The sequence below is a fragment of the Panicum virgatum genome, chromosome 4N (assembly GCF_016808335.1).
Source record: "Panicum virgatum strain AP13 chromosome 4N, P.virgatum_v5, whole genome shotgun sequence".
Lineage (NCBI taxonomy): Eukaryota > Viridiplantae > Streptophyta > Magnoliopsida > Poales > Poaceae > Panicum > Panicum virgatum.
Window position 1 is genome coordinate 8,953,774 of NC_053148.1, and position 27,973 is coordinate 8,981,746.

The following is a 27,973-nucleotide window of genomic DNA, read 5'->3' on the forward strand; positions in this document are numbered from 1 at the left end:
TCCGACCTCCGAGCGTCCTACCTCGAGCCGAGCAGAGCTTTCCCCCTTCCTCTGCCGCAGAAGCCCAAACCCTAAACCCTCGGGCCCAAATGTCGAGGCCGGTGCCCGCGGTTGCGGCGGCGGCTGCGCTGCTGGCGATCCTCGCGGCGGTGGCGCCCCGCGGCGCGACGGCGAAGACGACGATCGAGCCGTGCTCGGGCGCGGACGCGTGCCCGGCGCTGCTCGGGTACACGCTCTACGCGGACATGAAGGTGTCCGAGGTGGCCGCGCTCTTCGGCGCCGACCCGGCGGCGGTGCTGGCCGCCAACGCGCTCGACTTCGCCTCCCCGGGCGCCGCCAACCGCATCCTCCCCGCGGGGACGCCCCTCCGCGTGCCCACCCGCTGCGCCTGCGCCGACGGCGTCCGCAAGTCCGTCGCCGTCCGCTACGCCGCGCGCCCCGCGGACACGCTCGGCTCCGTCGCCGACGTCGTCTTCGCCGGGCTCCCCTCCGCCGACCAGATCCGCACCGCCAACGGGCTCGCCGAGGAGGACCCCGACGCGCCGCTCAACCCCGGGGAGCAGCTCGTCATCCCGCTCCCCTGCGTCTGCTTCAACTCCACCGATAACAACCTCCCCGCCGTGTACCTCTCCTACGTCGTGCGGGTCGGGGACACCGTGCAATCCATCGCCGCCAGCCACGCCACCACCGTCACGGATGTCAGCAATGTGAACGCAATGGGGAGCCCCATTGTCGCGCCCGGTGACATCCTCGCCATTCCATTGCCAGGTAAACAATCTCACATTGGATTGCATTATGTAATTTATGGCAACGAGATCGGAATGAAGTGTCGTGGCTCTTTTACTAATTTGAAGAGAAGTTGATAGGCGATAACTTGGCGACATTCCACCAGTTTCTCATTAAATTGGCTATAAGTTGATTATATTATGTACTTTTTTACCCATCATTACTATATGCTTCTGTTTGTCAACAACAGTAGGTTAGGTAAAATTGACCTGAAGTATTGGTTGACAAGTATTCCTTTAACCTTTGTGAAGGCCTTAAGGGCAGTGGCGGAGCGTGAGATAATATTTGGGTTAATTGGATCCACGCCATTACAATTATCCGAGTTTACTAATCTGCCATTACTATTCATCATATTGGAACCGTGCCATTACAATTTCAAAACTCTCCGAAACATGCCATTACATACCCTTTCAACATGTTTCTCAAAATTTATTGACCAAAATACCCTCAACCTTCTTCTTCCTCTCACCCCTCCCTCTTTCCTCTCTCTCTAAGGCAAATCCCCACCGCGACGAACTCCTCGGCGGAGCGCCACCGGCCGCCTCCGCACGTTCGCCGGCCGCCTGGGCGTGGCCACCCCGAGCTCGCCGGCTGCCATCCCAACAACCAACGGAGAGGGAGAGGAGGGGCGCCAGTGGAGGGAGGAGCGAGGAGGAGGAGGAGGGGCTCCTGTGCCGCCGCGAGGCCCGCCGCCTGCCCGGGGTGGATCTCGCCGAGCCGCCATGGGAGGCCGCCTGGGAGGAGAGAGGGGGAGGGGACGCCGCGAGGCTCGGCGCTGTCCCGGCCGCCGCGAGGCTTGGCGCCTCTGTTGGCCGGCCACCGCGAGCCGGGCCGCCGCAGCTGTGCCCGACCACCGCCCGCCGAGCTCGAGCTCGTGCAAGCCCGCCGTCGGCTCACCGCGGCCACCTCGCCGGAGCGCCGGGGAGGAAGGTAGGGAGCCGTGAGGGAGGGCGTCGGCGATGGAGGGTGCCGTCCCGCGGGCCTGTCGCCTCCCCGCAGGCACGCCATCCTGCCAGCGTCGTCCCTTGTCCACCATGGCCGCCGCCGCGCCTACGAGGGCCTCCTGGGCGTCGTGCCGCCGGCGGGGCTGCTGCGGCCTCCAGTGGCCTGGGGTGCTTACCGCCTGCAGGAAGCCCACAGTGGCCTGGGCACCGTGCCGCCGGGGGTGGGGGGGGGCTGCTCTAGCCCGGCGGCCACCAGCGGAGATAGAGAGGAAGGAGAGGGAGATGAGAGGAGGAAGAAGAAGATCAGGAGTATTTTTGTCCATAAAATTTAAAAAACACAGCGAAAGGGTATGTAGTGGTATGGTTCGGAGATTTGTGAAATTATAATGGCATGGTTCCAATATGATGAATAGTAATGGCAGATCAGTGAACTCGGAAAATTGCAATGGCATGGATCCAATTAACCCATAATATTAAGGGGGGGGGGGCAATTTGTGAAGGCTCAAGTTCAAAGAGCCGACATGCCGCACCGCAGGCAAGCTTTAAGGGCCACATGTCATGGCGCCCTAGAGCGCAATGGAGAGAAAGCTTGACGATGGTATTAGATAAGTATGCGTGAGGCATCAAATAATATAAACCTAGCTACCTAAGCTTTTGAGGGTAGCAATTAGCATAAAAATCAAGTTATCAGCAACAAACTATGAATCTATGAACTTGCAAGGTTAAATTTTAGAAAAGAATCGACAAAGGGACTAGCTGCAGCCCCTTCGGAGCCATGTGCTCTTCTTCCTATGTCCAGGCGACAGTGCCCAGCGAGCTCCACAGCCGGTGAGGTAGCAACAGCTAGCGAATACAATGAAAAGAGAGCGTCGCGACGCATTATCCAGCAATCATAGTCAAACGATGCAAAATGCAAGAAAAGCAATAGACATGATTGCACGTGGTCCTCTCTGGATAGTCCTGCAAGATCCATGGATGAACTCGAATACGTGAGTTGCTTGTAATAAGCGGACTAGCAAAGTAAACCAAAGTCTCATAAATTCTTTGGGAGGAGGGGGGGGGGTGGAGCCCAGGTTAGCCTCCAAGAGGCTCTGCCAGTGCTTAAGGGTGGCAGTTCTGTAAAGGGGCAATTTGATGTTATGTTAGTTAAAGTACTACTGCAAAAAGCTTGTTACCGGAATGGTCAGCCTTTGGATTTACAAACGTAAGATGCAGAAATGACTTTAAAATGCTACTGCAAAAAAGCTGATCAATGGTTGGGGCTTGGGACAAGGCACGCTTGGAGCTGCTATGTTGTGAAAGATTACTTTTATGTGGGTGTGAGTAATTTAATATTCCGTGATTCATGAATGTTAGCAAGGCCTGCTTGGAGTGAATATAGTATTCAGTGCACTAGCTAAAAGGTCTTATCAAAATGTTTTGTTGATAGATCTTTACTCTCTTTTTTGATAGAAGGGTCTTTCACTTCATCCATGCCCATCTGTTTTGCTGATTGATTCAATAATGATAGTTGAGTTGGATAGTTTCTTATTTTTTCTGTTCTCTCTGCTGATTAATACTTCCTTTCTAATGACGTCTATTTATTCCTTGATCAGCTTGCGCATCAGCGTTTCCTAACTCTGCTTCGGACTCTGGATTGCTTGTGGCAAATGGGACCTATGCACTAACTGCTGGTAACTGTGTGGAGTGCAGTTGTGGGCCAGCGAATCTCAAGTAATTTTATAATCTATTTTGTTCAGTGCAATTTTCTTGCGGCAGTCTGTTTTGGACCATAACTATAACCCCAGCCTTTTTCCTTACAGTTTGTACTGCACCCCAGCGCCAGCTTCATTAACAGCATCATGTTCAAGTATGCAATGCCCCAATAGCAACCTAATCCTTGGTAATGTGACTGCACAACCCACCAGTGGTGGCTGCAGTGTCTCGTCTTGCAACTATGGTGGCTATATCAATGGAACCATTGCAACATCGTAAGCAAAATATCCACAATGTTTTTTGCTCTAAATAGTGGAACTCAAAGGTGATCACATCTTACAATTTATGTGCAGGGTATCCTCTGGTCTTCAACCCACATGCCCAGGTACTTGTTGTTTTCTTCATTTCTAGTCTGCTTCATATTTGGCTACTGAAGTGCTATTGCAGTAAATTTTAGTCCATTGCTCAAAGTTCTTTTTTTTTTAACACATTGACTTGTCCAGAGATGTGTTTTTTGAAAGGGAAATTGGTCTGTGGCACCTCCCCAAATGGTGATTTTGTGCACAGCACACTCCACTATTTAAAATTGTGCACAGCACACTCCATTCTTTGATTTTTGTCTCCAACACACCGCAGCACATAAAAGGACTTCTTTGACCTTGCAAAAACCGGACCCACCCGTCACCTCTCTCCCTCTCCTCCTTCCTCCTTCCGCTCCGCCGCTCTGCCCAATGCTGCTGCACTGCGCGGCACTGGCCGCCGCTCGCCGTCCCGCAAGCTCGCCGGCCGGGAGGGCAGAGAGAGGACGCACGGAGAGAGGAGGCCGCTGCCGGAGCCGTGCCCACGCGCTGCTGACTCGCCGGCCCTCCTGCGTACACGGCTGCGGTGCTTGCCCCCGGCCCCGTCCTCTCCCCGGCGCGGCGGAGCTCGAAGCCGCCGGAGAGGGGCCCCTGCCCGGCGCGCTCGAGGTGGAGAGGAGGGGCCCCTGCCGCCGGCGCGGCGGACCTCCGAATCCGGGAGAGGGAGGTGGGAGGGCTGCCGGCGGAGCCCGCCCCGCCGCGCCATGGCGTTCATGCCGCGGGCCGCCGACGAAGCCTGCCCCGCCATGGCCACCGCGTGGGCGCGCGCGGGCGGTTCCGCGGTGCCGCCCTAGTGCCGCGGACCCCGGCCCCGCCCTCTTCCCGGCCCGGCGGAGCTCGAGGCCGCCGGAGAGGGGCCCCTGCCCGGCACGCTCGAGGTGGAGAGGAGGGGCCCCTGCCGCCGGCGCGGCGGACTTCCGAATCCGGGAGAGGGAGGTGGGAGGGCCGCCGGCGGAGGCCGCCCCGCCATGGCCACCGCGTGGGCGTGCGCGCGGGCGGTTCCGCGATGCCGCCCTGGTTCCGCGGACGCCTCCTCCACCGCGCGGTAGAGAGGGCCGTCGTGCCGCCATGGCCTCCGCCGTCGTCATTCTCGAGCTCCGCCGGGGACCCGAGGTGCCGCCGCCGCCGGGATTCTCGAGCTCCGCCGGGGACGGCGCGTGCGCGGCTTGTAGAGGGGAAGGAGGAAGGGGGAGAGGGAGAGAGCTGACGGGTGGGCCCGGTTTTTGCAAGGGCAAAGAAGACCTTTTATGTGCTGCGGTGTGTTGGAGACAAAAATCAAAGAATGGAGTGTGTTGTACACAATTTCAAAGAGTGGAGTGTGCTGTGTACAAAATCACCATTTGGGGATGTGCCTCGTACCAATTTCCCTTTTTGAAAGATCCATGGGGAAATGTTATTTCCTATTCAAAACCTAAGTTTTTTTAGGGTGCACCAAATTTTTTAAAGAGAGTAGAATAAAGAATGGACCTGATATATGATTATAACTTTAAAGAAGATATTGGTGTCCCAGTATATTAGCTCCCCCCCCCCCGGTTTGGATTTGAACTGGACAATAGTTTTGATATCCTTGTCCAATCTTGTTTAAGACATTAAGTTGGTATCAAATTTATACCTGCCTAAGACTTAGTACCTTGATTTTGCAAATTTTATATACTGACTTATTTGAGGCAGTAGTACCAAAGCGAACCCAGCTAAGTAAATCAAGTGCTGGTTATTTAACTAATTAGCAGATGCAATATGAGAAAGCAGCCACATTGCAGAAAATTGCCATTTCCCTTCTGACCACACTTATGTAAAAGGAAAAGGGGAAGAGCAAACATATACCACTACTTATGCATACAACGTTTCCGGAACATCAATGAAGTGTAGATTAAGGTATTAAGTACATCAAGCTCATTAACATAGATTGGTGAAACTTTCACTTTTGTTCTCAATGTATTGCAATATAGCAAACAGTGAAGTCTTCAGAAATATGTTTCATTTTTTTTTATAATAACAGAAATATGTTTCATTGATGCTGCTGTTCCGTTTACCTGGCACTATGCATCATCAATTCCTATTTTAATCTTTACTGGTATTCTATGTTTCAACTGTTTAGATCATCATTGCAGGACCACATCAATTCCCCCCTCTCACGGCACTGCCAACTGCAGCAAACCATGTTTCATACCCTCCAGCAGCTGCACCAGGACCTGGAGAGGCAGGCGGTGCCATCCCGGGAGGATCCCAAGGCCGTATCTAGGCCCGTGCGGGCCGTGCGATCGCACAGGGCCCCCAAAATTTAGGGCCCCCAAAATATAACGAGTATACTAGGTATAGTTATATAGTAGATTTTGTTTTAGTTATATTTTGATCCAATACGAAGCAAACTGTAGCCCAAATATGTCATAAAAGAGGAAATATGCCGCTTGACCATTGTCTTTCAATCAAATCTTCAGATCGCAGTGCAATCTTTTTCGCTTCCACTATAACCGCTCGCCAGGCACGGCACAAGTCACGTCTGCACTTCCACCTTCCGGATTTCACTGGGCACTCGCAGGCGCAACGATGGTACTAGGGTCCAGTTCATAGTTTCGCACAGGGCCTTCGAATTTGCCGGTACGGCCCTGGAGGATCCAACGTTCCTCCGGCAAATGGGCCTGGTGGAAGTCCCTCACAGGCGCCTGCGATGAATCAGCCGTGCCTTATCCTCCTCCTTTCCATTCTTTGTATGGTCTTATCTTTGCGGATGTGAATTCCTCCTGTACAGAGTATTTGTTGGCTGTATTTGTATTGAACCAGGGAGGCCTCATTTTGGGCCTGGTCCTGGTGGAACCTCATTGAGAAAGATTGGTGTAGCCAGTAGCCTGTAGCTCTTCATACCAGTGTCTGGTAGAACTTCAGCGGCCTATCACCTATGCGCTCTACAGGTTTTTTACTTTTCAGTTTGTGTATGGAGAGCCAAGGGAGGGTCTGAAGGCATTGGTACAAGATGGAGATGGGCAGATGCCAAGGACATGCGCCTGATGGGAGCTATACACTCTGGCCACAAAGCTTGTTAGCAGGTGGTAGTCCTGAAACACACAGCATCTGAAAGTGGGCATGCGGGCATGTAGATGAAATTCCCTTCCCTGGTTGGTTCCCTTTATGCTCCAATAGTGGAGGCATGTCAAGCATCCTGGAGGGCCAGGTGAGAAACTGAGAACGTGATGTCCTCTGTCGTAGCGTATCAGGCCGCTGTTCTGTTCTGAACATGCTCAGTTGCTGTGCTTCTGTAACTTCTTGTGTTAGAATAGGATACGATAGATGAGTACCAAAAATCAGCTGCTGTTCTTCTGAAAAGATTGCTTCTGTAACTTCTCGTTCCCCACATTAGAATAGGATTGTGAAACGATAGTGCGTACAATCAGTGGCGAATCTAGCCCATGAATGTAGAGGAGGCTCATATCCATTCTCTTTTTTTTTCCTCCTCCCTTCTCTTCTTCTTCCTCTTCATTCTTTCATTCCAAAAATTAAGGAAAAACTTAGGGGTATCCATGAATCTTGGGCAGGTAGGGGGCTTGATCCCCCTAGCCCCCCTCTAGATCCGCCTTGGGTACAAAGACCATCTTCACTGTGTTTGCTTGGCTTGTCAGCCAACCAACCAGCACTAATATTCTTTCGTACTAAATCAGCACCAGCCACCAGTTACCAGCCAGTCAGTCAGCAGTACTGTTCTCTCATAACAAATCAGCACCAGCATCAGCCAGCGAACACATCGAATTGTGTGTGAAAGTCCAGTCGGCGTCACACTGTCACAGGTAAGATCCCAAGATACGGAGGAAAACTAAGCTAAAAGAAGAGAGGAAAACTACCGGTTCCTAGCGTCTGGATTGTTTTTTTTTCTTTCACAACGATCCATCCTTTTTTGTTTCACGACTGCGGCGCGACACGGACGGCGGCGCGACATGGACGGCCCAGCTGGCCAGCTCTATGTCGACAGGGCCCTTCTTCTTCAGTTCACCTCGGCCCAGCGCCCCAGCCCACCAGGACACAACCGCGAACCCTACGTCCGTACCCACCCGAGTCCCCAGCCCCCTGAGGCCCTAACCGACCCTCTCTCGCCTCTCGGCCTCTCCGCAACTACGCCTGCCTGACGCCGCCGCCTCCCAAGGGTATCGGGTGCAGGCGCCAGGCGGCCAGGGGCTAGGGTTTTAGGAAACTAACCTCGCTAGGCCGCCGCGCTTCCCGCTCTGCCTAGCATGGGGAAGAGGGCGAGGATGACTACGCGGCGCCCCCCGGCACGGGGGCCTGCAAAGTCCAAGCGGACCGACGAGCTGGCGGCGATGTCCGACTCCGACGACGACGAAATTGTTGCCTGTAAGATAGGGGACGGAAGGCTCCCTCCCTTCGTTTTCTGAAGAGTATGTGTGTGGTTTTTGTGGTTCCTGCTGGCTGATGCGGGCTTTGTTCTTGTTTGTCTCTGGTGTTCTGTTTCGCAGTCCACAAGAAGCGGGACATGATCCCCTTAAACGCCGATGATGGTCAGCACTCTAGTTTTCATGCCACGGAGATTTCGTTTTGCTTCATACATCTACCTGCAGTTTCCTAAGACGTTTCAATTCTTATTTTTTGTTGTGTTTCAGCGGGAGAGTCGGAGGATGACGAAATGGAGCAGCCCGTGTTCGACCTCGAGGTAAAACTTTTACCCCTTTATTGATCCTTCAGTTCAGGAATTTGCAATGTAGAGAAAGCTACAACTACAAATCATGTGTCAACTTTCAAGGGTTCATGGTCTGACTGATTAAACGCAACCAGTAGCTACTTTTGGCCGAAGAGCACAACTTCGATAACTCAATCATTTGTTTTGTTCATTCAGCCTAAACTTACAGTTCTGTACTAGTTTATATTATTTCTATATTCTGTCTATTTGACTTGTTTTATTATCTCAATTATTTTAGGGTGTTTCTGATAGTGAAACTGATGACAGCGGAGGAGAAGAGAACAGTGACATGGGTGAAGCAAATTATGAAGAATGGGACAAAGGGTATATTGCAAAATGTAAGTTTGTGATAGCTATTACATCATATCTATGGGCATAGTACTGCGCTTTTAGTATGGGCCTGTTTGGTTGAGCTTCTCATGCTTATGATTCACTCTCTGAGAGAAGTGATTTTAGAGAGGGAAGAAGATACTTTTTTCAGCTCCTAGCACCTTAGTTCATTTTAGAGAATCACTTCTGACCTGTTCGGCTGGCTTGATCAGCTGCCGCTGGTGGCTTATTTTATTACTATAGCTACAGTGCTTCGTCTCCGGAAAAGAAACCATCGCCAGCGGCTGGGGCTGGCTTTTTTCCCAGCCGAACAGGGGCTTCGTTGATTTGATCTAGAATCACTTCTCTGTAGTTGCTGTTTAGCAATATGTTTCTGTGGCTTAAATGATTAATTTCACGTGTTGATATCACTGAGCTAATGTTAATATGTTTAGTCGCCAACAGACCTTCTAATTGACACTATTTTTAAGAACTAATCATATTTATGTTTGATGTAATGCAGCTTTATGTGATAGATAATGCTGCCTTACCTCTTCAGTGTGAATAAATCTGTTGTTATGTTAGATGCTATGGTAGTGTTATTTTGATCTCTTCTAGTTTCAGAATTCATATTGCGTCTCCATGCAAGATTTAGCTCAATTGTTATGATTTAAATTGCCTTGTTAGTGAAATTATAATAAGAGTAATACTAAACCACTTATTTAGCTGTTCCTGTTTCTTCTGATATGTGGTGTTTGCATATTTATAACTTAAATCTGTTTTGTATAGTAAAAAGAGCGGAGAGGGCTGTGAAACAAATTGCTGGGGGTGATGATAGCATGGATGAGCAAGAGGAAGATGAAAAGAACACAGACGTTTGGGGCAGAGGTAAAAAGGCATATTATGATGCTGGTGAACAATCTGGTGATGATGAGGTGGATTATGAGGAGGCACAAAGGATCCAGAAAGAGAATGAAAAAAAGCTTTCTATGAAAGATTTTGGATTAGAAGATGGTGATAGTGATGAAGAGAATGATGCCACAAAGGTGATTGTTACTTGCTCTTGTTTGCTTTAACTAGGAGATGGCTTTGAGTACTGTCTAAACTTACTTCAGGATATCTTCTTATCTCATAGCTAGAAGTTATACCACATGTACACAATTTTGTTTTCATGGGGGTAAAGTCCATGTTTCCAACCCCCAACTCTGAAACCGTTCTTTTTACAATCCTCGATTATTAAAAAACGTTCACTTTTGATCCATCGTATTTAGAGTGGTTTTAGCTGGCGTGGTGTTGATGTGACAATGTATAGGCCAAAATAGCTTTTAGATTTGAAGTTGGTGTAAATAACTTTGAATAATTCTGGAATTATTCTCACTCGCGATATGGATTATCATTAACTTGCTTTTGATATGTATGATCAAAATAAAGTATCAAAGGCCTGCAAAAGATAATACTAAATAAAACCATTTTTTCAGGTGCTGATTAAGCTTTAGTTTCCTTTCAACCAAATTGATTTAAGTTCTAAATACGCAAGAGGTGCAACCAAATTGTAAAATGGTTCATTCCTTTATTTTAAAGTCACTATCGTTGCTTTGTTCAACAATAAGAATTCTGATTTATCTTCTACATGCTCATTTCTGAATGCAAATTAAAGACTTTGTGTCGCTTACAGAGAGATTATTTCGTATTGCTAGTACTTTGTTAGAATATGTTCTTTGATACTATATTAGTATGAATCTGACAGAATACCTTGGTACAATTGTTTACCCATTGATTAGCAGGCATCCAACCATGAAACCGTACTAAAACAAGAGTTTGCTGTCTTATCAGGCAATGACAAAATGGATGTGTTATACAGGTCTGTTATTTTAATCTGTACACTTAATATTATTTTCAGTTCCTTCACAAAGCCTATCCTCAAGGTGTTATGTGTCTCTGTTCAGTGTAAAAATCACAGTGCCTGAGAACTTTTTTGGCCTTTCAGAAATAATCATGTTGACTGGTAGTTCTACTCAAATCAGCCTTGCATAGGCATGCCCATTTCCAAAATTTTCAGATTTGTAGTGCTTGGCCTTGGAGCATCTAAATTATGGAATAGTAGAAGTTGTACTATTATTATGTGCTTAAGTGCAATCCGTGATTACATCTATATATTAAATTTATGCAGTTCTGCTCCTGAACTCGTTAGCTTGTTGTCTGAATTGAAGGAGGTCCATGAAGAACTTAAGGCCATAGGACAGCTCACCAATGTGGTAAATTGTTGTTGAACTCACTACTGGATCCATTTTTTTTGTTTCTTATTCAAATAGCATTCACAGAATTATTGCGTAACTTGAATAACATGTGAGGGAGAACTCTGAGACTTGAAACATGAATAGTTGTTGGCGTACCAGTAAGGCTTATTGTCACATCTATGCAATGTCTAGCTCATCATAGCCTTGTAGTTGTGCACTTCAGCAACAGAATTCATGGAGAGTGATTCAGAAACCAAATGTTTTGAACCCATCTGCTGCAAATTGGTCACTTCAGCAACAGAAGCCATTTGAGGCATATCCTACTCCCTTCTGTTAACTTTCTTGGGACTAAAGGTTGTGTTGTTATTGGCTATGCAGTACATGTAACTTGACTACTGGCTTAGCAATACCATATCCTTTGCAAAAACCAAATTGAACACAATTTAACTTCCTGATAAAAGCAGATTGTTCACATTTGACTCAACTAGGAACTCCGCCACTCCAGTTAAACAGGGCCCACAACATAGACAGCATATTTAATATTAATGTGTTATGGAGTGGCGTAAACGATTCTTTGATTGCGACTTAAGTTATATGACAAGGGCCCAATTTTGATTTGGGACAGGCCATAGATTCCCCCTCCTCTTTTCCTCTGATAACTGAATACCATTTCTGCAGGTTACAGCTGGCCCAGGCAAAGTTAAAGGTAGAATGCAACCTTTGGAAGTGAAGAAAGCTTGTTTGCTGGCTTATTGTCAAGCTATTACCTTCTACCTCCTTATGAAAGCTGAAGGATTGCCCGTGCATGATCATCCTGTAATTTCTCGCCTTGTAGAGACCAAGAATATGGTAGACAAGGTTTGTTTTTAGTAAACTTTATACACATTCTGAAGGCACATCCATGCTGCACTGTATCTGCCAGATGACACTTTTTTATACTTCTTTTGTTTGCATTCTCTAGGTTAGTATTCTAATCAGTCTTACAGACCAAAAATAAGTTGAGTAAAAAGTAGCATGTAAGAATTCTTCCATTATTGGATATCATTATTTTATGGCTTGTTAGTTAATCCTCTTTCTGAGTTGATTGGAATGTTTTTTGGACTATGTCAAAAGATTTCCTCTCTTTTGCAGATGAAGAAAGTTACCATGAATCTAGCAAGGCAAAAGGGGAGCACTGATTACCATAACATTGATAGCAGCCCCATCCAAGCTGATAAGATGATCTCATTGGACAAAGGGGAGGTTAAATGTAGCAATGCACAAGCACTTGATAAAGTGAAACAAGTACTGTTTCTTCTTCATTGTGTTTATTACTTTATTATCTAGACACTCCAAATATGTCATGATTGTTCATAATTCAGGGCTCTGATATCTCTGAATTGAGGAAGAGTGAGCCTTCTAATAGTGATCGACATGAAGTTAACAAAGAGAAGAACAAGGTAAATCTTCTATGAACATGTAGTTTTTGTTATTTTCCTTGAGAATCAAATCTAAAAATGACAGTGAGCAAATGGACTTGCATGTGAAATCTAAAAATGACAGGATGGGCAAATGGGCTTGCAAAGCCAGGAAATGTTGAAAGTAAGAGCTAACCTTGAGGAAAGATTAAAGAAAAAAGGGCTCTATAATTTGACAAGATCAAAGCCAGAGAAGTTGTCAAAAACTAGGACAACTAGCAATCAGTGAGTTATTAGACATTCTTGTTACAAAATAATGTTTTTATTCTATGTGGTTTTATTTATTTTGTCTTTGATATACAGAAGAGACCTGCAGACATTGGATGACTTTGATGATGAAGTGCAGAAGAATAATCAAATGATAAAACCTAGCAAGCTTGTGGCAGCTGCTTCTAAATCAAATAAAAGCAAGGTATGATATACGGTTTTCAGTTTTTGCTGTATTAGTTTATCTCTAATTGTTTCTCATGGTTCTTAAGGGTTTGGAATGGGACAATATGTAAATCCTTATAACATGCCATGCATCAGCTACTAGGTATTAGTCATCTTGGTTGGAAATAATTTCGTGTGGTAATACCTTTAGCACTGTAATATCCAGAATATTTATATTTCCAAATGAATTTGTTTATTGAATTTGAAATCTATGGTGAATTTTAAATTCTAATTGCACAATATTGTACATATGTTTCAGTTTATTTTTAGTATAGGCTTAGGAAGGAAAACAGCATATAGTTCATGACTTTGAATTTATTCGTAGCTACAAGGTTATGGATGTATCTGTGTCTAATCCCTTATTTTTTTTATCTTCAAAGTTCGTTTCTGGTGATGATGACCTTCCAAAGCGAGATAATATCGGTGAAAGGCGGAGGAAACATGAGCTTCAAGTCCTGTCAAGAGTAGGAGCTCACTCACATGAAGATGATCATGAGTTGCCAGAAGATGGCGGCAATACTGAAGATGACCATGAGTTGCCAGAAGATGGTGACTATTCTGAAGAAGACTTCTATCAGGATGTGAAAAGACAGAGGACTGAAAAACTGTCGATTAAGAATGAGAAGTACTTAATGTAAGTTAAATTCATATTTCAGGTATTTAGGTGCTCGTGATAAATGCTATACTGGTGCTTATTTCTTTTCCTGTATGACAGAACGCCTAGCATTCAAACTGTGGAGGAAGAAACGGATGGAGATGGCAAGAGGAAGATTTCATATCAGGTTAATACTCACCCTGGTGTATCATACAACCTATTATAAACTTTGATTTCTCGTTACATGTTTCTAAGTAAATCCAAACTCCTGCAGATCGAGAAGAACAGGGGGTTGACACGATCCAGAAATAAGAAAAAGAAGAATCCACGAAAGAATTACAGGGTAATTAACATTAAATTTTATGCGAGTCAGTTAAACTTCCTGGGTGATAATTCAAAATTGTTAGCTCATTTCTTTTGTGTCCACACTCATTTCAGGATAAGCATAGAACCAAGCTTGTCAAGCGGAAAGGCCAAGTGCGTGATATCAAGAAGCCCTCTGGTCCATATGGGGGTGAAATGTCTGGCATCAACCCGAACGTTAGCCGTAGTGTTCGGTTCAAGAGTTGATACTAGTTGTAACTTGTATGCACAGGACATGAAAATTTTGTGGTTGAACATGAAAAATGTTAGGTTTTACCGTTTAAGGATAGGGAAACTCCGGACTCACTTCCTGCCACAGGCTCAAATACGTTATTGATTTCCCTCCTGCTTGACTGGCACTAAAATTTATTCGCTCACTTTATCTAAGAGTAACTCCAGCAATATCTCTATTTAATAAAATAGGGGTCGAGGGTAAGAAAAAAAAAACTTTCTCCAGCAGAGTAGGGAGCTCCTGAAATCCCCTGATCGCCGGAGATGCTATAAGACAAAAAAAAACTGATATGGACAATGGGTCATATTTATAGGGTTCTGTTTAGATCTTTACCCGTAAACACAAAAAAACCGTCACATTGAATGTTTCGACATATGCATGGAGTACTAAATGAAATGAAATCTATTTACAAAACTTTTTGTACAGTCGCGAGACGAATCTAATGAGTTTACTTAATCCATGATTTGCAACATTGATGCTACAGTAACTATCCGCTAATTATTGATTAATCATGGATTAATTATCATCATTAGATTCGTCTCGCGATTTACAACCCATCTGTGCAAAAAGTTTTGTAAATAGACTTCATTTAGTATTTCAAATTAATAAGATTCCAACGCAAAAAATTTTTGCGCTCGAACTAAACACGGCCTAAATCAATGATGAGCGAGGAAGTAGGAGTGCGTTATACAAGAAATGACCGCGTTAGAGATGCTCCTAAATTTTATATGCTAGAAATATTTATGTTTACGAAAGGGTGGGAGCACCAGTTAGCCTGATCGAACTCATGAGGTCATGATCTGGTGTCACATCGGACTCGAAGCTAGCTTCAGCTGCTGCTTACAGGAGTATTTCAGTACAACCCCTAAAAGGCACGAGCACATCCAAATCATTTGCAGGCGCCAACCTAACCGGCACCAAACACGTCAACACGCAAGCACCGCTATATTCCGCATCATTTGACCACCCCCTCCGCCGTGTCCGGCTCGCCGGTGGCGAGCAGATCGGGTAGTTTTATACGCCGCCGTGGCGCAGCGCCGGCTGGCGGCTGACCCCGATACGGCGGCCTAACGCACCGTCGGTGTCGCCGAGTGAACCGATTGCAAAGTTCAGCTCGATCAGGATGCTGTTCTGCTCCTTAGACCTTAGTCACAGGGGTTGTTGAGGATTCTGGCTGCTTTCACATAGAAAAACAGAGAGAGAGATCAGAGATGGGAATTCAGGTCTACACTGGCTGGTTTGGTCGTGCAAGAGTGATTTTTTGCCCCCTTAGAGTTGTCAACATGTCATTGAGCTCATGCCAAAGTAACAGGGAAAGATGTGCAGCATCCCAGCAGGCTCAATCTGGTTAAGTGGGAGGTGATCATCAGCACCACTAAAAGAGAATTGAGGTGCCTGAAAGCTGCTATGGGTGTCTGGTAAGTGATCTTGACGCCTGACGGTATGCCTTGCCACGAGGCACGCATGATCATAAGGTGAAGACTGAAAAAAAAAACACTGGTGCGTTCATTCCTCCTCCTCCTCCTCCTTTTGTGCTAAAAAAGATATTGCTGCCTTCAAATGAAATATTTATGTTTCTAAATTTAATTGGTAAAACATGAACGTCACGACACAGTTCTATGTCAAAGAAAAAAAAGATGACCCCTGGGGTTAACTAAACAATGTCATATAAAAAAATAAAGCTTGCTGAAACCGAGAGCACATACATGATAGGAAAGACAGTGACATCGAAATATGCAGGTTAAAAAGGAAAAAGAAAACAATCACTTCACTGACAAGAAAAGTCGCCCCAGGCCAGAACCAGAGTCCAGAGCTGATTGCGCCATGCACCATGCACCATGCCTCACTCTGATTGCAGGATCTCCAAAGGCAGGCATGGTGCCTCACCTGCAGTTCGTTAACCCTACGCCGTACCGTAACTAGGGACTAGGGAGAGGCAGCCACTCATGAGGGCACCTGCCTCGCCTATCGTTCGTCACCGTACCGGTGGTGGTGCTCGGCTAACCACCCCGGCTGACCCGAGACCGGCCCAGGTCTTGGTTCCCGGTGCGGACGGAGACGCCTCCTCCGCCAGGTAGTTGATGGATGAAAACTACGGTTTACTGGACGTTTTGTCAGAAGGAATGAGGTGCCCGTCTCCGTCAGGGTTTCCTTTCCTTTTGGGAGGAGTCGATTCAGGGTTCAAAGCTGAAACCAAACATAGTAGTACATAGAGCCGGGACTTGGGCCGTGCCGTGCCGGCCCGGCCCGGCCCTCTCGTGTCTCGTGCCGTGTCGGGTTTAGATTTTTAGGCACGATCGGCACATCGTGCCGTGCCGTGCTGGCACGATAAGTCTATTATCAAGCCCAAACACGGCCCATGACACGCCGGCACGCCTTCGGGCCGTGCCGGACCAAGCACGGCCCTCCGGATACTTACAATTGGATTTATATGCATCGATATAGAAATATTATTATTACAATTAGAAAGCGCATAAACTATCCATAATATGAAAATTACATGATTTTTTGAATGAATAATATTTTCTTTCATGATTATTGTTAATTAGAAAAAAAGATTAACTGTCATAATAAAACAAGGGGCTACGTAATGGCCGATGGGCTGTTTTCGTGCCGTGCCGGCTCAAGCACGGCCCTAAATGCGGGTCGTGCTATATAGCACGTCGTGCTGAAATTGTAGGCACGGCACGGCCCTCGTGTTTGTGTCGTGCCGGCACGGCCCAAAATATTTCGTGCCGTGCCGTGCTTTGGATCGTGCCAAATGATCGTGCCGCGGCCCACCCAAAAATGGCACGGCCCAAGTCCCAGCTCTAGTAGTACATGAGACGCCACTTCTGTATGTTCCTGCGATCCTTTTAGTTTCTCCACAAATGAAGCAACGGTAGATTAATGGAGGCGTTTGATCTTTTGTTAATCGAAGCCTTTCAGACAAAGCAAGGATCAGTACAAACAACAACGACTGTGTGCATCAGTTCCTGCGGCGCGGTTGCAGTTGGTTCACGGTCTGGATGTATGCTCAGCCACCACAGGTGCTCAAGCGTCTTTTTTTTTTTTGCTCCCTCGATTGACTGCATTTCTGACAAGGCTGTCTCGATATGAATCTCTAGGACCTAGGAATCTTTGGTCCTCGGTCAAGGGAAACCTTATATCGTCATGATACTAATTCTAACGAAAACGTTTGTAAGATCGTAATTCAAATTTTAACTTCATTCTTCTAACTTTTATCAGATTTACTTCTTTTAAGGTGACTTAGATCTTGTATTTGCGTAAGTCACCATAGCTGCCCAGTCAACTCCTCTTCCTTTGTTTAGTTGTTTTTATGTCTTGTTTTTTTTTCCAATGGATCATGTGCTCTATATGTAGTGTACCCGTTGGGTGTCTTGTTTAGTTATTTTTGTGTCCAGTGTTGCCCAGTCAACTCTCTTCCCTTGTTTAGTTGTTTTTATGTCTTGTTTTTGTGTCTAGTGTTACCTAGTCGTAACTTACGATCACCTCATGAGGAGACAGATCCAACTTTTATATGTCTACTCTTCTTCTTGTATGGTTTCACTTTCTCCTCATTCATTACAATTCATATGAACATCTGTGTTTCTAATCATCTTTTAGTTTGCAAATGGTTGAGTATATATATTATGTTAACATTAATCAAATCAAATATACGTTTAGTGTTAAAGAATTTATAGCGAAATTAGCATCTCAAAATTCTTTCAGACCATATTGGTTTTGTAGATTTCTTGGGAAATATGCACTGTTAAAACTTGGGAGCATACCCTAAAGTGGTTGGATAAAAGAAAGATGGGTTGCATGCATCGTTCCATATGCCAGAGAAAACAAACATTATTTGGCCAACCTCCATCTTACTTTGTATACGGAGACTATATACTGACGATGGACTCACTGATTTCATCCACCTGCGACCCTGAAAATTCTTGGCGGGCACATGCTCATCCTGCTTGTCTCCTCTGCTCACAGCCTCACACAGGGCAGTCGAGGAGAGGTCAAACAAAGACGCCGTTGCCGTCCTCGGGCGACTCCACCTCCATCTTACTTTGTCGCCGACAAGAAAAACAAGTACAAGCCAAAACGGCGTACGATGCAGCCGCGTTCTTTTGAAAACGTTGTCACCACACCACCGGCTTCTGCCAACAAGTAGGCATCAGTGGCACATCACCCAACCGCCTGTCCCCAATTATCCAGTGCCAATTCCGGCTACAAATAATCTCAATTTTTGCTCTCGATTCTTTAATCACCACGAGCCGCGTGCTTCGGGATGCTTAAATAAGCAGCGTGATTCCAGTGCGAGCTCCTCCGATCCCCGTCCCAAGCTGGGCATGAAGCGGCTCGCGGCGCTGCTGGTCCTGATCGCGCTGCCGTACCCGGCGCGCGCCGTCCCCGGCGCCGGCGCCGGCGTCGTGGCCGCGCTGCTCACGCACGCCGACGCCGGCCGCGGCCTCGCGCGGCCCGAGCTCGTCCGGCGAATGGCGCACCGCGCCCGGGCGCGCCGGCGGCTGCTGTCCGAGCCCGCGCGCCCGGTGCGCGCGCGGGTGCGCGCCGGGCTCGGCGGCGGCATCGCGACTAACGAGTACCTGGTGCGCCTGGCCGTGGGCACGCCGCCGCGGCCCGTGGCGCTGACGCTCGACACGGGCAGCGACCTGGTGTGGACGCAGTGCGCGCCCTGCCGCGGCTGCTTCGACCAGGGCCTCCCGCTCCTGGACCCCGCGGCGTCGTCCACCTACGCCGCGCTCCCCTGCGGCGCGCCCCGGTGCCGCGCGCTCCCGTTCACGTCGTGCGGCGGCCGCCTCAGCTCGGGCAACCGGAGCTGCGTCTACGCCTACCACTACGGCGACAAGTCGCTCACCATCGGCCAGCTCGCGACCGACCGCTTCACCTTCGGAGACGGCGGCGGCGGCGGCGGCAATGCCGGTAGCCTTCCCGCCCGGCGCTTGACCTTCGGGTGCGGCCACTTCAACAAGGGCGTGTTCCAGTCGAACGAGACCGGCATTGCCGGGTTCGGCCGGGGCAGGTGGTCGCTGCCGTCGCAGCTCAACGTCACAAGCTTCTCCTACTGCTTCACCTCCATGTTCGAGTCCAAGAGCAGCCTCGTCACGCTCGGCGGCGCGCCGGCCGCGCTCTACAGCCACGCGCACGTCGGCGAGGTCCGGAGCACCCCGCTCCTCAGGAACCCCTCGCAGCCGTCGCTCTACTTCCTCTCGCTGAAGGCCATCTCGGTGGGCTCGACGCGCATCCCCGTGCCGGCGTCGCGGCGCCAGTCGACCATCATCGACTCCGGCGCGTCCATCACGACGCTCCCGGAGGACCTGTACGAGGCCGTGAGGGCGGAGTTCGCGGCGCAGGTCGGCCTCCCGCCCAGCGGCGTGGAGGGCTCCGCGCTGGACCTCTGCTTCGCGCTGCCCGTGACGGCGTTCTGGCGCCGCCCCGCCGTGCCGCCGCTGACGCTGCACCTGGGGGGCGCCGACTGGGAGCTGCCGCGCGGCAACTACGTGTTCGAGGACCTCGCCGCGCGCGTGATGTGCGTCGTGCTGGACGCGGCGCCCGGGGAGCAGACCGCCATCGGCAACTTCCAGCAGCAGAACACGCACGTCGTGTACGACCTCGAGAACGACCGGCTGTCCTTCGCGCCGGCACGGTGCGACAGGCTCGTAGCCTCGTTGTAGCGTTCGTGTACATAGAAAAGGTAGGATTTTTTTTTACTACCGTTCTGGTCAAATCTAGCAATGTAACGGTAGAAATTCGAAGGAATAGAGTAAAATTTTGCTCCCAATTTGTGCCAGGCCTTCTTTGCAGATTACATAGCACGTCCCCATTTTTGGAAGAATTTTGATGACAAATTTGCATAGTAGGAGTAGCATCTTGTGAGCTGGGTTGCACTGGATATTTGCTCCGCGTTTAGCCTGTCATCCATACAGCTGAGCTGAGCTGACAAAGCAGAAGCTCCTTATCTCATTTCCGACTGATAGGAACACTCCGACTGGGAGCAGACGCGGTTCGCTTTCAGGGCATTGTCGGCAGGTGAACACGACACCAATGAGGCTACGAGCAATAGATGGCCAAACGGTCTGGTCAATATTTGTGAACCAATTCAGCGCATGCTATGCTATCTGATGAAAATCTGTGATGCTACCATGACTGTACGAGCTATGGCACTCTCTTTGTCCATAGCCACACCGTTATTCTCCACAAAAGATTCAGCAACTTTTTTCTTTTTTAAAAAGAAAGGGGTCATTGTCTTGCCCATTGTGTGTTCATGCTCTTCTGACATATGGGATCAAGATGTACGAGTTCAGGGTCTTCGTTGACATGCCTGTCAGGCACCCCGGCAACCATGATTTGGGACATATGGCATCAGAAAACCAGACGGGAGTTACAAGACTAGAAACTGCCATGTTTGCGCAAGCACTGATTTGGAGCCATTCACAAGATACAGCACGGCATTTTGGGTTAACATACATTATAAGCAGGCGAGGTTACAGGTGCCATTCGCAAATGGCAAGCAAGACGTCTGGAGCCAATCCACAGGCGATGGCTTGAGAAGTTTCAGAGATGAGACAATTGCGGAATTGGTTATATGATATGGTAGAGCTCCTACTTTTTATTTCAAAAAAAAAACAACTGCGGAATTGCCAGGTAGTGTTCTCAGTTACTGATGACACCGATACAATCCAGCAGCTGGATGAAGAAGATGATGCCGCATGACACTATGACAGCACTTTGTTCACAAAGTTTACCCAACAGGTTTCATTAACCACAGAAGGCTAATTTGGCACCTTGCTACATAGCAGATGGCCTGACCCCAAACATGAGATGCTCTACATCGCAAAAAGTGTTCATCTAAAAAATAAGGAGAAATTTAAGCCACACACCAGATAAACATGCAGATTTTTCAGTACATCCCGACCCATGATAATCAAGTTTCAGGATGGTGATCAACCAAAACATGCTTGGCTGGTGGCCCTCTCGCGCAGGCTATCAGTCCAGACTTCACCAAACAAGGCGTAGCGATTTTCAGAAGATCTTGTGATAAAATAGAAAAAAATTGAGATGAACATCTCAAACTCCTGAATTATATTGTGTCAGAATGCACCACCAATCAGGACATCTGGTGCATTTTTAGTTGAAAATCAGTCATCTTTCAAAGACATGTTGCGGAACTATGGCATCCCCTTCTTGTTCAGTCACACCATTGTTCTAAACAACTCATTCAACAATTAAAAAAAGGCCATCGTCTTACCTATTCTGTGTTCATGGGCATCTGACATATGGGATCATGACGTTGATGTATGAGTCTAGGGACGCTGACATGCCTGTAGAAGCCACCCTGGTCCCCTGGGGACCATGATCGGGGACATACAACAATAACATAGACTTTTTTCCCAATCAAGTTGGGGTAGGATAGAGATGAAACCCCAAAGAAATAAGTTTAAGGTTCAGGCACATTGATAGCTAGTCTCCAAACGCTCCTATCCAAAACTATCTCTTTAGAGATATTCCAATCCTTAAGGTCTCTCTTAACCGACTCATCCCACGTCAGTTTAGGTCTACCTCTACCTCTCTTTACATTATCGACCCGCTCAAGAACCCCATTACGCACCGGCGCCTCAGGAGGCCTTCGTTGGACATGTCCAAACCATCTCAGCCGATGCTGGGTAAGTTTCTCCTCAATTAGTGCCACCCCGACCCTATCCCGAATAACTTCGTTCCGGACTCTATCCCTTCTTGTGTGCCCGCAAAACCACCGCAACATCCGCATCTCTGCTACACTCAGTTGCTGGACATGTCGTCTTTTTGTAGGCCAACATTCAGCACCGTATAACATCGCCGGACGAATTGCTGTCCTATAGAATTTGCCTTTTAGCTTTTGTGGCACCCTCTTGTCACAAAGGATGCCAGAATCTTGCCGCCATTTCAACCAGCCAGCTGAAATTCTATGCCTAACATCTTCATCAATGTCGACATCCTTTTGTAGCACCGATCCTAAATACCGAAAAGTATCCTTCTGGACCACCACTTGCCCATCTAGACTAACGTCTCCCCCCTCATGCCTAGTCGCGCGGAAATCGCACATCATGTACTCGGTCTTAGTCCTACTAAGTCTGAACCCTTTCGACTCTAACGTGCGTCTTCACAGCTCTAACTTCCTATTAACCCCTGCCATACTCTCGTCAACTAGCACCACATCATCAGCAAAGAGTATATACCAAGGGATCTCACCTTGTAGATCTCTTGTGACCTCATCCATCACTAAAGTAAATAAATAAGGGATCAATGCTGACCCCTGGTGTAAGCCTATGTTAATAGGAAAGTCAGTGGTGTTGCTATCACATGTCCGGACAAACGTCGTCGCATCCTTGTACATATCCTTAATGAGAGTAGTGTATTTAATTGAGACTTTGTGCTTCTCCAAGGCCCACCACATGACATTTCTCGGTACTTTGTCATATGTATTCTCAATCTCAATGAAGACCATGTGCAAGTCCTTTTTCTGCTCCCTATATCTTTCCATCATTTGTCGTATCAAGAAAATCGCCTTCATGGTTGATCTTCCATGCATGAACCCAAATTGATTTTGGGTCACACTTGTCACTCTTCTTAGGCGATGCTCGATAACCCTCTCCCAAAGCTTCATCGTATGACTCATCAGCTTAATCCCACGGTAGTTAGTACAACTTTGAATATCGCCCTTATTTTTTAAAATAGGTACTAATATACTTCTCCTCCATTCTTCCGGCATGTGTGACCATGATCGGGGACATGTGGCATAAAAAACAAGAGAGTTACGGTAGAAGGCCAGAAGCTGCACAAGGCCGGTCACGGCCACTGGTTCCATTCACTACTCACGCGCATGAAGCATCCATTGAACTCGGTCCAAAGGGATCCACATAAGAGCTCGCATTAGCTGTTCACCTGTTCCTGATGCATTTGAAAGATAAAAGATAAGTAAAATGTCTAGTAACAAACGATGTACGTGTTCAAACTGAAATAAACCTGCAAAATTCCGTGTCTTAGGTCATCACTATTATGACAACCAGAAGCATGCGCTAGCATCAGAACATATATGGAGTGAAATATCTAAGGCAACAAAAGGAAGGAACTGCTGTAAGCCTGTAAACACTAAAATCATTTAATTGTTTTCTTTTTCAGATACTTCATGGATATACGTATCCCGATATCTGTCACAATACGTTCGTCCCCTGTGCATCCATGCTTCTGAGCCACCTTCATTGCATCTAAAAAAAACAACCATCTTGATGACTGTAGTCCTAAACCCCACTAGTAACCTCATAAGATTCAGCGTATACAAATTTAGAAATATCCTTGAGACTCCAATCCACTGGGAAAGAGGTCACAGCTTGAAACCAACTAAAACTGAAAAACGAAAACAGAATCTCAAGGTCATATTCTCCTATGTCAGAATGCATAGGTACAAAACCCAGAATCTGGACAGACAAATTTGCAGAGCTCACAAGGCTACAAACGGTATATAGGAGTACAATGAACCATACGAGTAGTCGAGTAGTTAAGTATTGCAACACGATTAAGTGTTGAGATTCTGGAACAGCTCAGGCAGATGGGCATTCGTAAGCTTGGTCCGTTTCGTGATCTCACGCTGCTTCTTCTTGGGTTTAGCCTTGGGTTTCACCCCATTGATCTGGGCGGCTGCTCGTCGTTTGGCAGTGTTGGTCATGGGCTTGATGCCGTTCTTTTGGAGTTCCTTTTCAATGTCGACCATGTCACGTGGTAACTCAATTTCTCGGAAGAGCTGCTTCAGATCATCATCAACCTTGATCTTTGCTTTTGGGTCATTGGGGTACACAATGTCCTCCTGGGAGTCCATGTTTGACAAAAGCCAAACTTCACCTGCAGCCTTCAGAGCCTAGAGCACAACAAATACTCAAGATTATACATATAAGCTGAATATAAATGGCACAGATTTAGCCTGGCAACTCAGTGATTTGAGGACACTAGTGGACATTGGCACCTACAAAACAAAAGATTAGGCCAACTACATAAAAAACCTTATTACGACAGACAGCACAACAGTCATGTGTAGGCAATACATGGACCCACTGACTAAACTAAGGTATACATCGTAAGTACCTTTGTGGTTATAGAGCCCATTGCTAACTTGGAGGCATTAATTTAGCAGCATTTTGTTATTGCCTAGTTGGGTACCGTTCCATAACAGTATCAACATCACATTGCGTTTGGAACATCTCATATATGTGATGAGGAGAATTAGTCACCTGCAGATCTTCCAATACATTTGGGTATGCATCCTTGACTTCCACAACAGCAAGACCTTCTGGAAACTTTCTTATCAAAACAAGTAGTTGATCTTTTCCCTTCAGATCATGCTTGGACTGCACATAAGCAAACAGCAACACATGAGAGCTCAGAAGTCAGAACTAGTTCAACTGCAAACAAGATAAACCCTATGGAAACACTTTACACTACAACAACAACAACAACAACAACAACAAAGCCTTTTGTCCCAAGCAAGTTGGGGTAGGCTAGAGATGAAACCCAAAAGAGACAAAGGTCACGGTTCAGGCACGTTGATAGCTAGTCTCCAAGCGCTCCTATCCAAAGCTAGCTCCTCAGAGATATCCCAATTTTTAAGGTCTCTCTTAATCGACTCGTCCCAAGTCAGTTTATGTCTACCTCTACCCCTCTTTACCTTATCAACACGCTTTGCACCCCACTACGCACCGGCGCCTCCGGAGGCCTCCGTTGGACATGTCCAAACCATCTCAACCGATGTTGGGTAAGTTTCTCCTCAATTGGTGCCACCCCTACCCTTTCCCGAATAGCTTCGTTCCGGACTCTATCCCTCCTTGTGTACCCGCAAAACCACCGTAACATCCGCATCTCTGCTACACTCAGTTGCTGGACATGTCGCCTTTTTGTAGGCCAACATTCAGCACCGTATAACTGTAAGATATAATTCCAATACACCATAAATACTCATATAAAGGTCTATTATCATAAAAGATGTGATGATTTGATATTCCCAAAGTTCCTCGGTGAGTCAGGCGACTTTTTTTTTTTTGGCAAAGTCCTAGGCCCCTTAACTAATCAGCAGGGAAGTAGAAGGGAGACAGGCTGGGGTTGATTCGGCCATTTGTTCAATAGGCACATAAACAGATCCCGTGTAAACTGTTACAAGTCCTTCAGAAGTTCGATTCCATTCCGCCAAACACTAGGCATTAACGGGTACAGGCATACTGCATCGTTCATTCCTTCTAAAATAAGGGGTGTGTGCGTGGCTGTGTGTGTGTTGGGTGGGGGGACTCGGCTGGCACGCTCTAGGGAACACAAATCCTTTCTCCAGGGCCAGCAGGATTTTGTAAGGCTTCGGCACACTGTGCACTGACAAGGTCAGAGGTTAGATTTGGCTTCCGTAGCACGCTCACAGTGTGATCTGTGTCCACTGGAACACAGCCACCTCCCCATCCACCCAATGCTACGGGAGCAAGCAACAGCATGGGTGTCCATGGCCCACCTTCTCCTCGCCAAAAATGGGTTCCCTTTTCTCTTTCACGAGTAAGAGTGGTTTGCTGGATGCAGAGGGGCATTGGCAGAAGATAGCAGCATTCGATTACATTGTGTAGGTTAGGTATACCAAACAAAACTAGTATATTGATAAAAAAAAACAAAACCAGTTTAGCATACACTAATTTGCATTCCCAGCGCTAACAAATACCTTAGCGTTTGCATTTTCAATCCTTGACCAAAAGCTGCAGAGAGTTAAGGAGACGAAACTTTTGACTGCATCAACTATGACTAGTTTGCCAATTATGGCAAATTCGCAGCAGACAGATGCTGCCGAGCTATAAGGTGTCTGACCGCCTAGGCCACTTTTTAAAATAGAAAGTTCTCATATGAGAACCCCATTAGGTGACAAGGACATAGTGAAAACATTCCACATGCAATTGTAGGGACGGTAAGTGATTTCCCGTTCAGTAATTACTAAATAAATGCTTTGAATTAGCTAAGGTTACAGAAAGATAGCAAAGATAAGCAATTAAAATTAATAATGGAAAGCTAGAAGTGCAAGTAAATTTACCTTGTAAGAGAAACGCCTCCCATCATAGCTTACTTTGGGGTTGTTCCTCAAGCTGTCAAAGACAGCTTTATTACCATGAATATCAACATAAGTTGCTTCATTTATCTGCTCTGCAGTAAAAGCTTGTCTTGTCTGGAATTTCAGAAGAAACAGCAATTGACATTCACAAACTAAATGCAGCGTCAAAATTCATAAAGAAAGTATATACAATGTTGTTTTGCTATCCGCAGGGAAGTTATAATCTTTATAACATTGGTTTGAAATGCCTAATTCTAGTAAGGACAAAAGTAACCAATACATTATATTAAACCCAGTCAAATGGTGCATAATCATATGGCAACCAGCAGAATTTTTTTTTTACCTTTTATTACATATTAATCTAGTGTGAACTATATCAGATTTGGTCTATCCTGGAATTTCCACTCTATTTTGCATGGGCTGAACACAAAATAAGCAGCATACAAACATTATAGATTGCAGGCTATAAATAGCAAGAGTGCTAATCCTACATGTGACAATGCTGGAAATAGTTGAAGATGGACCACTACATCCTATGCTCTTTACCAAAAATTACCAATAAGGCTTAAGAAGCAGAAAATCCTGAGAACCTGTACTGAGCCCAGGCTTCAATAAACAAAAAATGATTAACAATTAATTAGCCACAGAATATAACAGTTTGTGGCACAAAACCTCAATTAGAATGATGACTTGCAGGATCCACTGTACTTTGTGAGGCCAGAAGGGAGGAATCATTTCCTCCAATTTACACTAGTATGAAATGAAGAATGGAAGTATGTCGACATAGTAGCTTAGTGAGTAAATACCTTGTAAAGCAGTTCGATGACATGTTTGATCTGTGCTCCAACAGGAGATTTCCTAATCGAATTAATGTGCTGCAGCCTTTCTGTATCATTCGAAAATTTAATAGGTTGCGATGGTCTTGCTGGAGCGGACGGAGCATTTACAGGTTGGGCTCTGTGCTTTGGTTTTGAGGCCGAAGCAGCTATGCTCGCCAAAGATGACTGGCATCTCTCCTGCTGCTGCTTAAATTTGGAGAGGCTATCCTTGAGGTCCATCTAGAAAACATGACATGCTCGTAAGTCGTAAGTTAAAGTCATTTGAACAAACGCAAACAACAACAGCTGAACGCGGGAAAAAAAATTGGTCCAGCAGCATAATTGGGTCTTCTTCACGGGAGTGAATTATTAGCCACACAATTGGTTGTTTCTCTAGGATTTGCCAACAAACAGCACCTTGATAGATTACTTGGCAACTGATACACGAAATTCTTTCCCACTCAAGAGGATAACTTTTCATTTCTTTCTACAGTTTCCATCCTAACCCCTTACTCTATTTTCTCTCCCTGGTGCTCATGGCGCCCCTAGCGATTCTCCACTGGCACGCTGCACGCCGCACCCACCGTGCTAGGTAAGGGTGGAGCACATCACCGCCAAGCTATCTAGCCGCCACAGCCGCCCGCCCCGCCCCACCCCACCCCACCCCAAACACCTAATCCTAGAACCATCCCTCGGCAGCCGAACCCATAAGCAACCTGAAGGAACTCACCCGGTCGCGGCGTCTGTACGCCCGCGCTCGCCTGGGTCCGCGAGAATCCGGTCCCCTGCGCGCTGCTGCGCAGAGGCGGCGCTCGCCGCTGGGCGCTGGCTCGTGCGCTCCCCTCAGGCAAGCCAAGGCGAGAAGGGTGGGGAAATGAGCCGAGAGAGTCTCCGACGGTCCGACTCAGGAGATGGGCCCCTTTGTACATCGACATTTATCTGTAACTGACAAGCGGGCCACG

At 47.0% G+C, this 27,973-nt stretch overlaps 4 protein-coding genes across 7 annotated transcripts; 3 read left to right on the forward strand and 1 right to left on the reverse strand.

Annotated features, from left to right (window-relative positions):
* Positions 1-6,643, forward strand: LOC120670442 (lysM domain-containing GPI-anchored protein LYP6-like). The gene is made up of 6 exons (XM_039950537.1): positions 1-768; positions 3,326-3,443; positions 3,533-3,700; positions 3,779-3,810; positions 5,896-6,006; positions 6,397-6,643. Exons 1-6 carry the CDS (start codon positions 90-92, stop codon positions 6,516-6,518), a joined length of 1,230 nt encoding a protein of 409 aa, XP_039806471.1. The 5' UTR covers positions 1-89; the 3' UTR covers positions 6,519-6,643.
* Positions 6,644-7,847: 1,204 nt separating this feature from the next.
* LOC120670440 (something about silencing protein 10-like) lies at positions 7,848-14,217 on the forward strand. 4 transcript variants are annotated; one of them, XM_039950535.1, is made up of 16 exons: positions 7,848-8,122; positions 8,245-8,286; positions 8,389-8,438; positions 8,704-8,803; positions 9,564-9,820; positions 10,556-10,635; positions 10,945-11,029; positions 11,690-11,869; positions 12,143-12,295; positions 12,373-12,450; positions 12,554-12,693; positions 12,775-12,880; positions 13,281-13,534; positions 13,616-13,682; positions 13,770-13,838; positions 13,934-14,217. In XM_039950535.1, exons 1-16 carry the CDS (start codon positions 8,005-8,007, stop codon positions 14,063-14,065), a joined length of 1,911 nt encoding a protein of 636 aa, XP_039806469.1. In that variant the 5' UTR covers positions 7,848-8,004; the 3' UTR covers positions 14,066-14,217. The 4 variants fall into 4 exon arrangements, with proteins under 4 accessions (XP_039806469.1, XP_039806468.1, XP_039806470.1 ...); XM_039950534.1 differs by having other exon boundaries at positions 10,559-10,635; positions 12,772-12,880; XM_039950536.1 differs by having other exon boundaries at positions 7,849-8,122; positions 10,559-10,635.
* Positions 14,218-18,108: 3,891 nt separating this feature from the next.
* Positions 18,109-19,881, forward strand: LOC120670443 (aspartic proteinase nepenthesin-1-like). The gene has a single exon (XM_039950538.1). It carries the CDS (start codon positions 18,422-18,424, stop codon positions 19,763-19,765), a length of 1,344 nt encoding a protein of 447 aa, XP_039806472.1. The 5' UTR covers positions 18,109-18,421; the 3' UTR covers positions 19,766-19,881.
* Positions 19,882-23,337: 3,456 nt separating this feature from the next.
* On the reverse strand, positions 23,338-27,918 carry LOC120670444. The gene is made up of 5 exons (XM_039950540.1): positions 27,742-27,918; positions 27,000-27,251; positions 26,176-26,307; positions 24,353-24,469; positions 23,338-23,982 (listed from the first exon to the last, which is right to left on the reverse strand). The coding sequence occupies exons 2-5, from the start codon at positions 27,249-27,251 to the stop codon at positions 23,644-23,646; spliced, it is 840 nt and encodes a 279-aa protein (XP_039806474.1). The 5' UTR covers positions 27,742-27,918; the 3' UTR covers positions 23,338-23,643.
* Between the last annotated feature and the right edge of the window lie 55 nt (positions 27,919-27,973).

Coding starts and splice junctions, on each gene's coding strand:
- LOC120670443 (XM_039950538.1), top strand. CDS start 18,422: ATGAAGCGGCTCGCGGCGCTGCTGGTCCTGATCGCGCTGCCGTACCCG.
- LOC120670442 (XM_039950537.1), top strand. CDS start 90: ATGTCGAGGCCGGTGCCCGCGGTTGCGGCGGCGGCTGCGCTGCTGGCG. Junction 3,701..3,778: donor AATGGAACCATTGCAACATC/GTAAGCAAAATA, acceptor ATTTATGTGCAG/GGTATCCTCTGGTCTTCAAC. Junction 6,007..6,396: donor AGGCGGTGCCATCCCGGGAG/GATCCCAAGGCC, acceptor ACGGCCCTGGAG/GATCCAACGTTCCTCCGGCA.
- LOC120670444 (XM_039950540.1), bottom strand. CDS start 27,251: ATGGACCTCAAGGATAGCCTCTCCAAATTTAAGCAGCAGCAGGAGAGA. Junction 24,470..26,175: donor GGAGGCGTTTCTCTTACAAG/GTAAATTTACTT, acceptor GCTTATGTGCAG/TCCAAGCATGATCTGAAGGG. Junction 23,983..24,352: donor ATGTATTGGAAGATCTGCAG/GTGACTAATTCT, acceptor GTTGTGCTCTAG/GCTCTGAAGGCTGCAGGTGA.
- LOC120670440 (XM_039950533.1), top strand. CDS start 8,005: ATGGGGAAGAGGGCGAGGATGACTACGCGGCGCCCCCCGGCACGGGGG. Junction 9,821..10,555: donor AAGAGAATGATGCCACAAAG/GTGATTGTTACT, acceptor CCCATTGATTAG/CAGGCATCCAACCATGAAAC. Junction 12,694..12,771: donor ACTAGGACAACTAGCAATCA/GTGAGTTATTAG, acceptor TTTGATATACAG/AAGAGACCTGCAGACATTGG.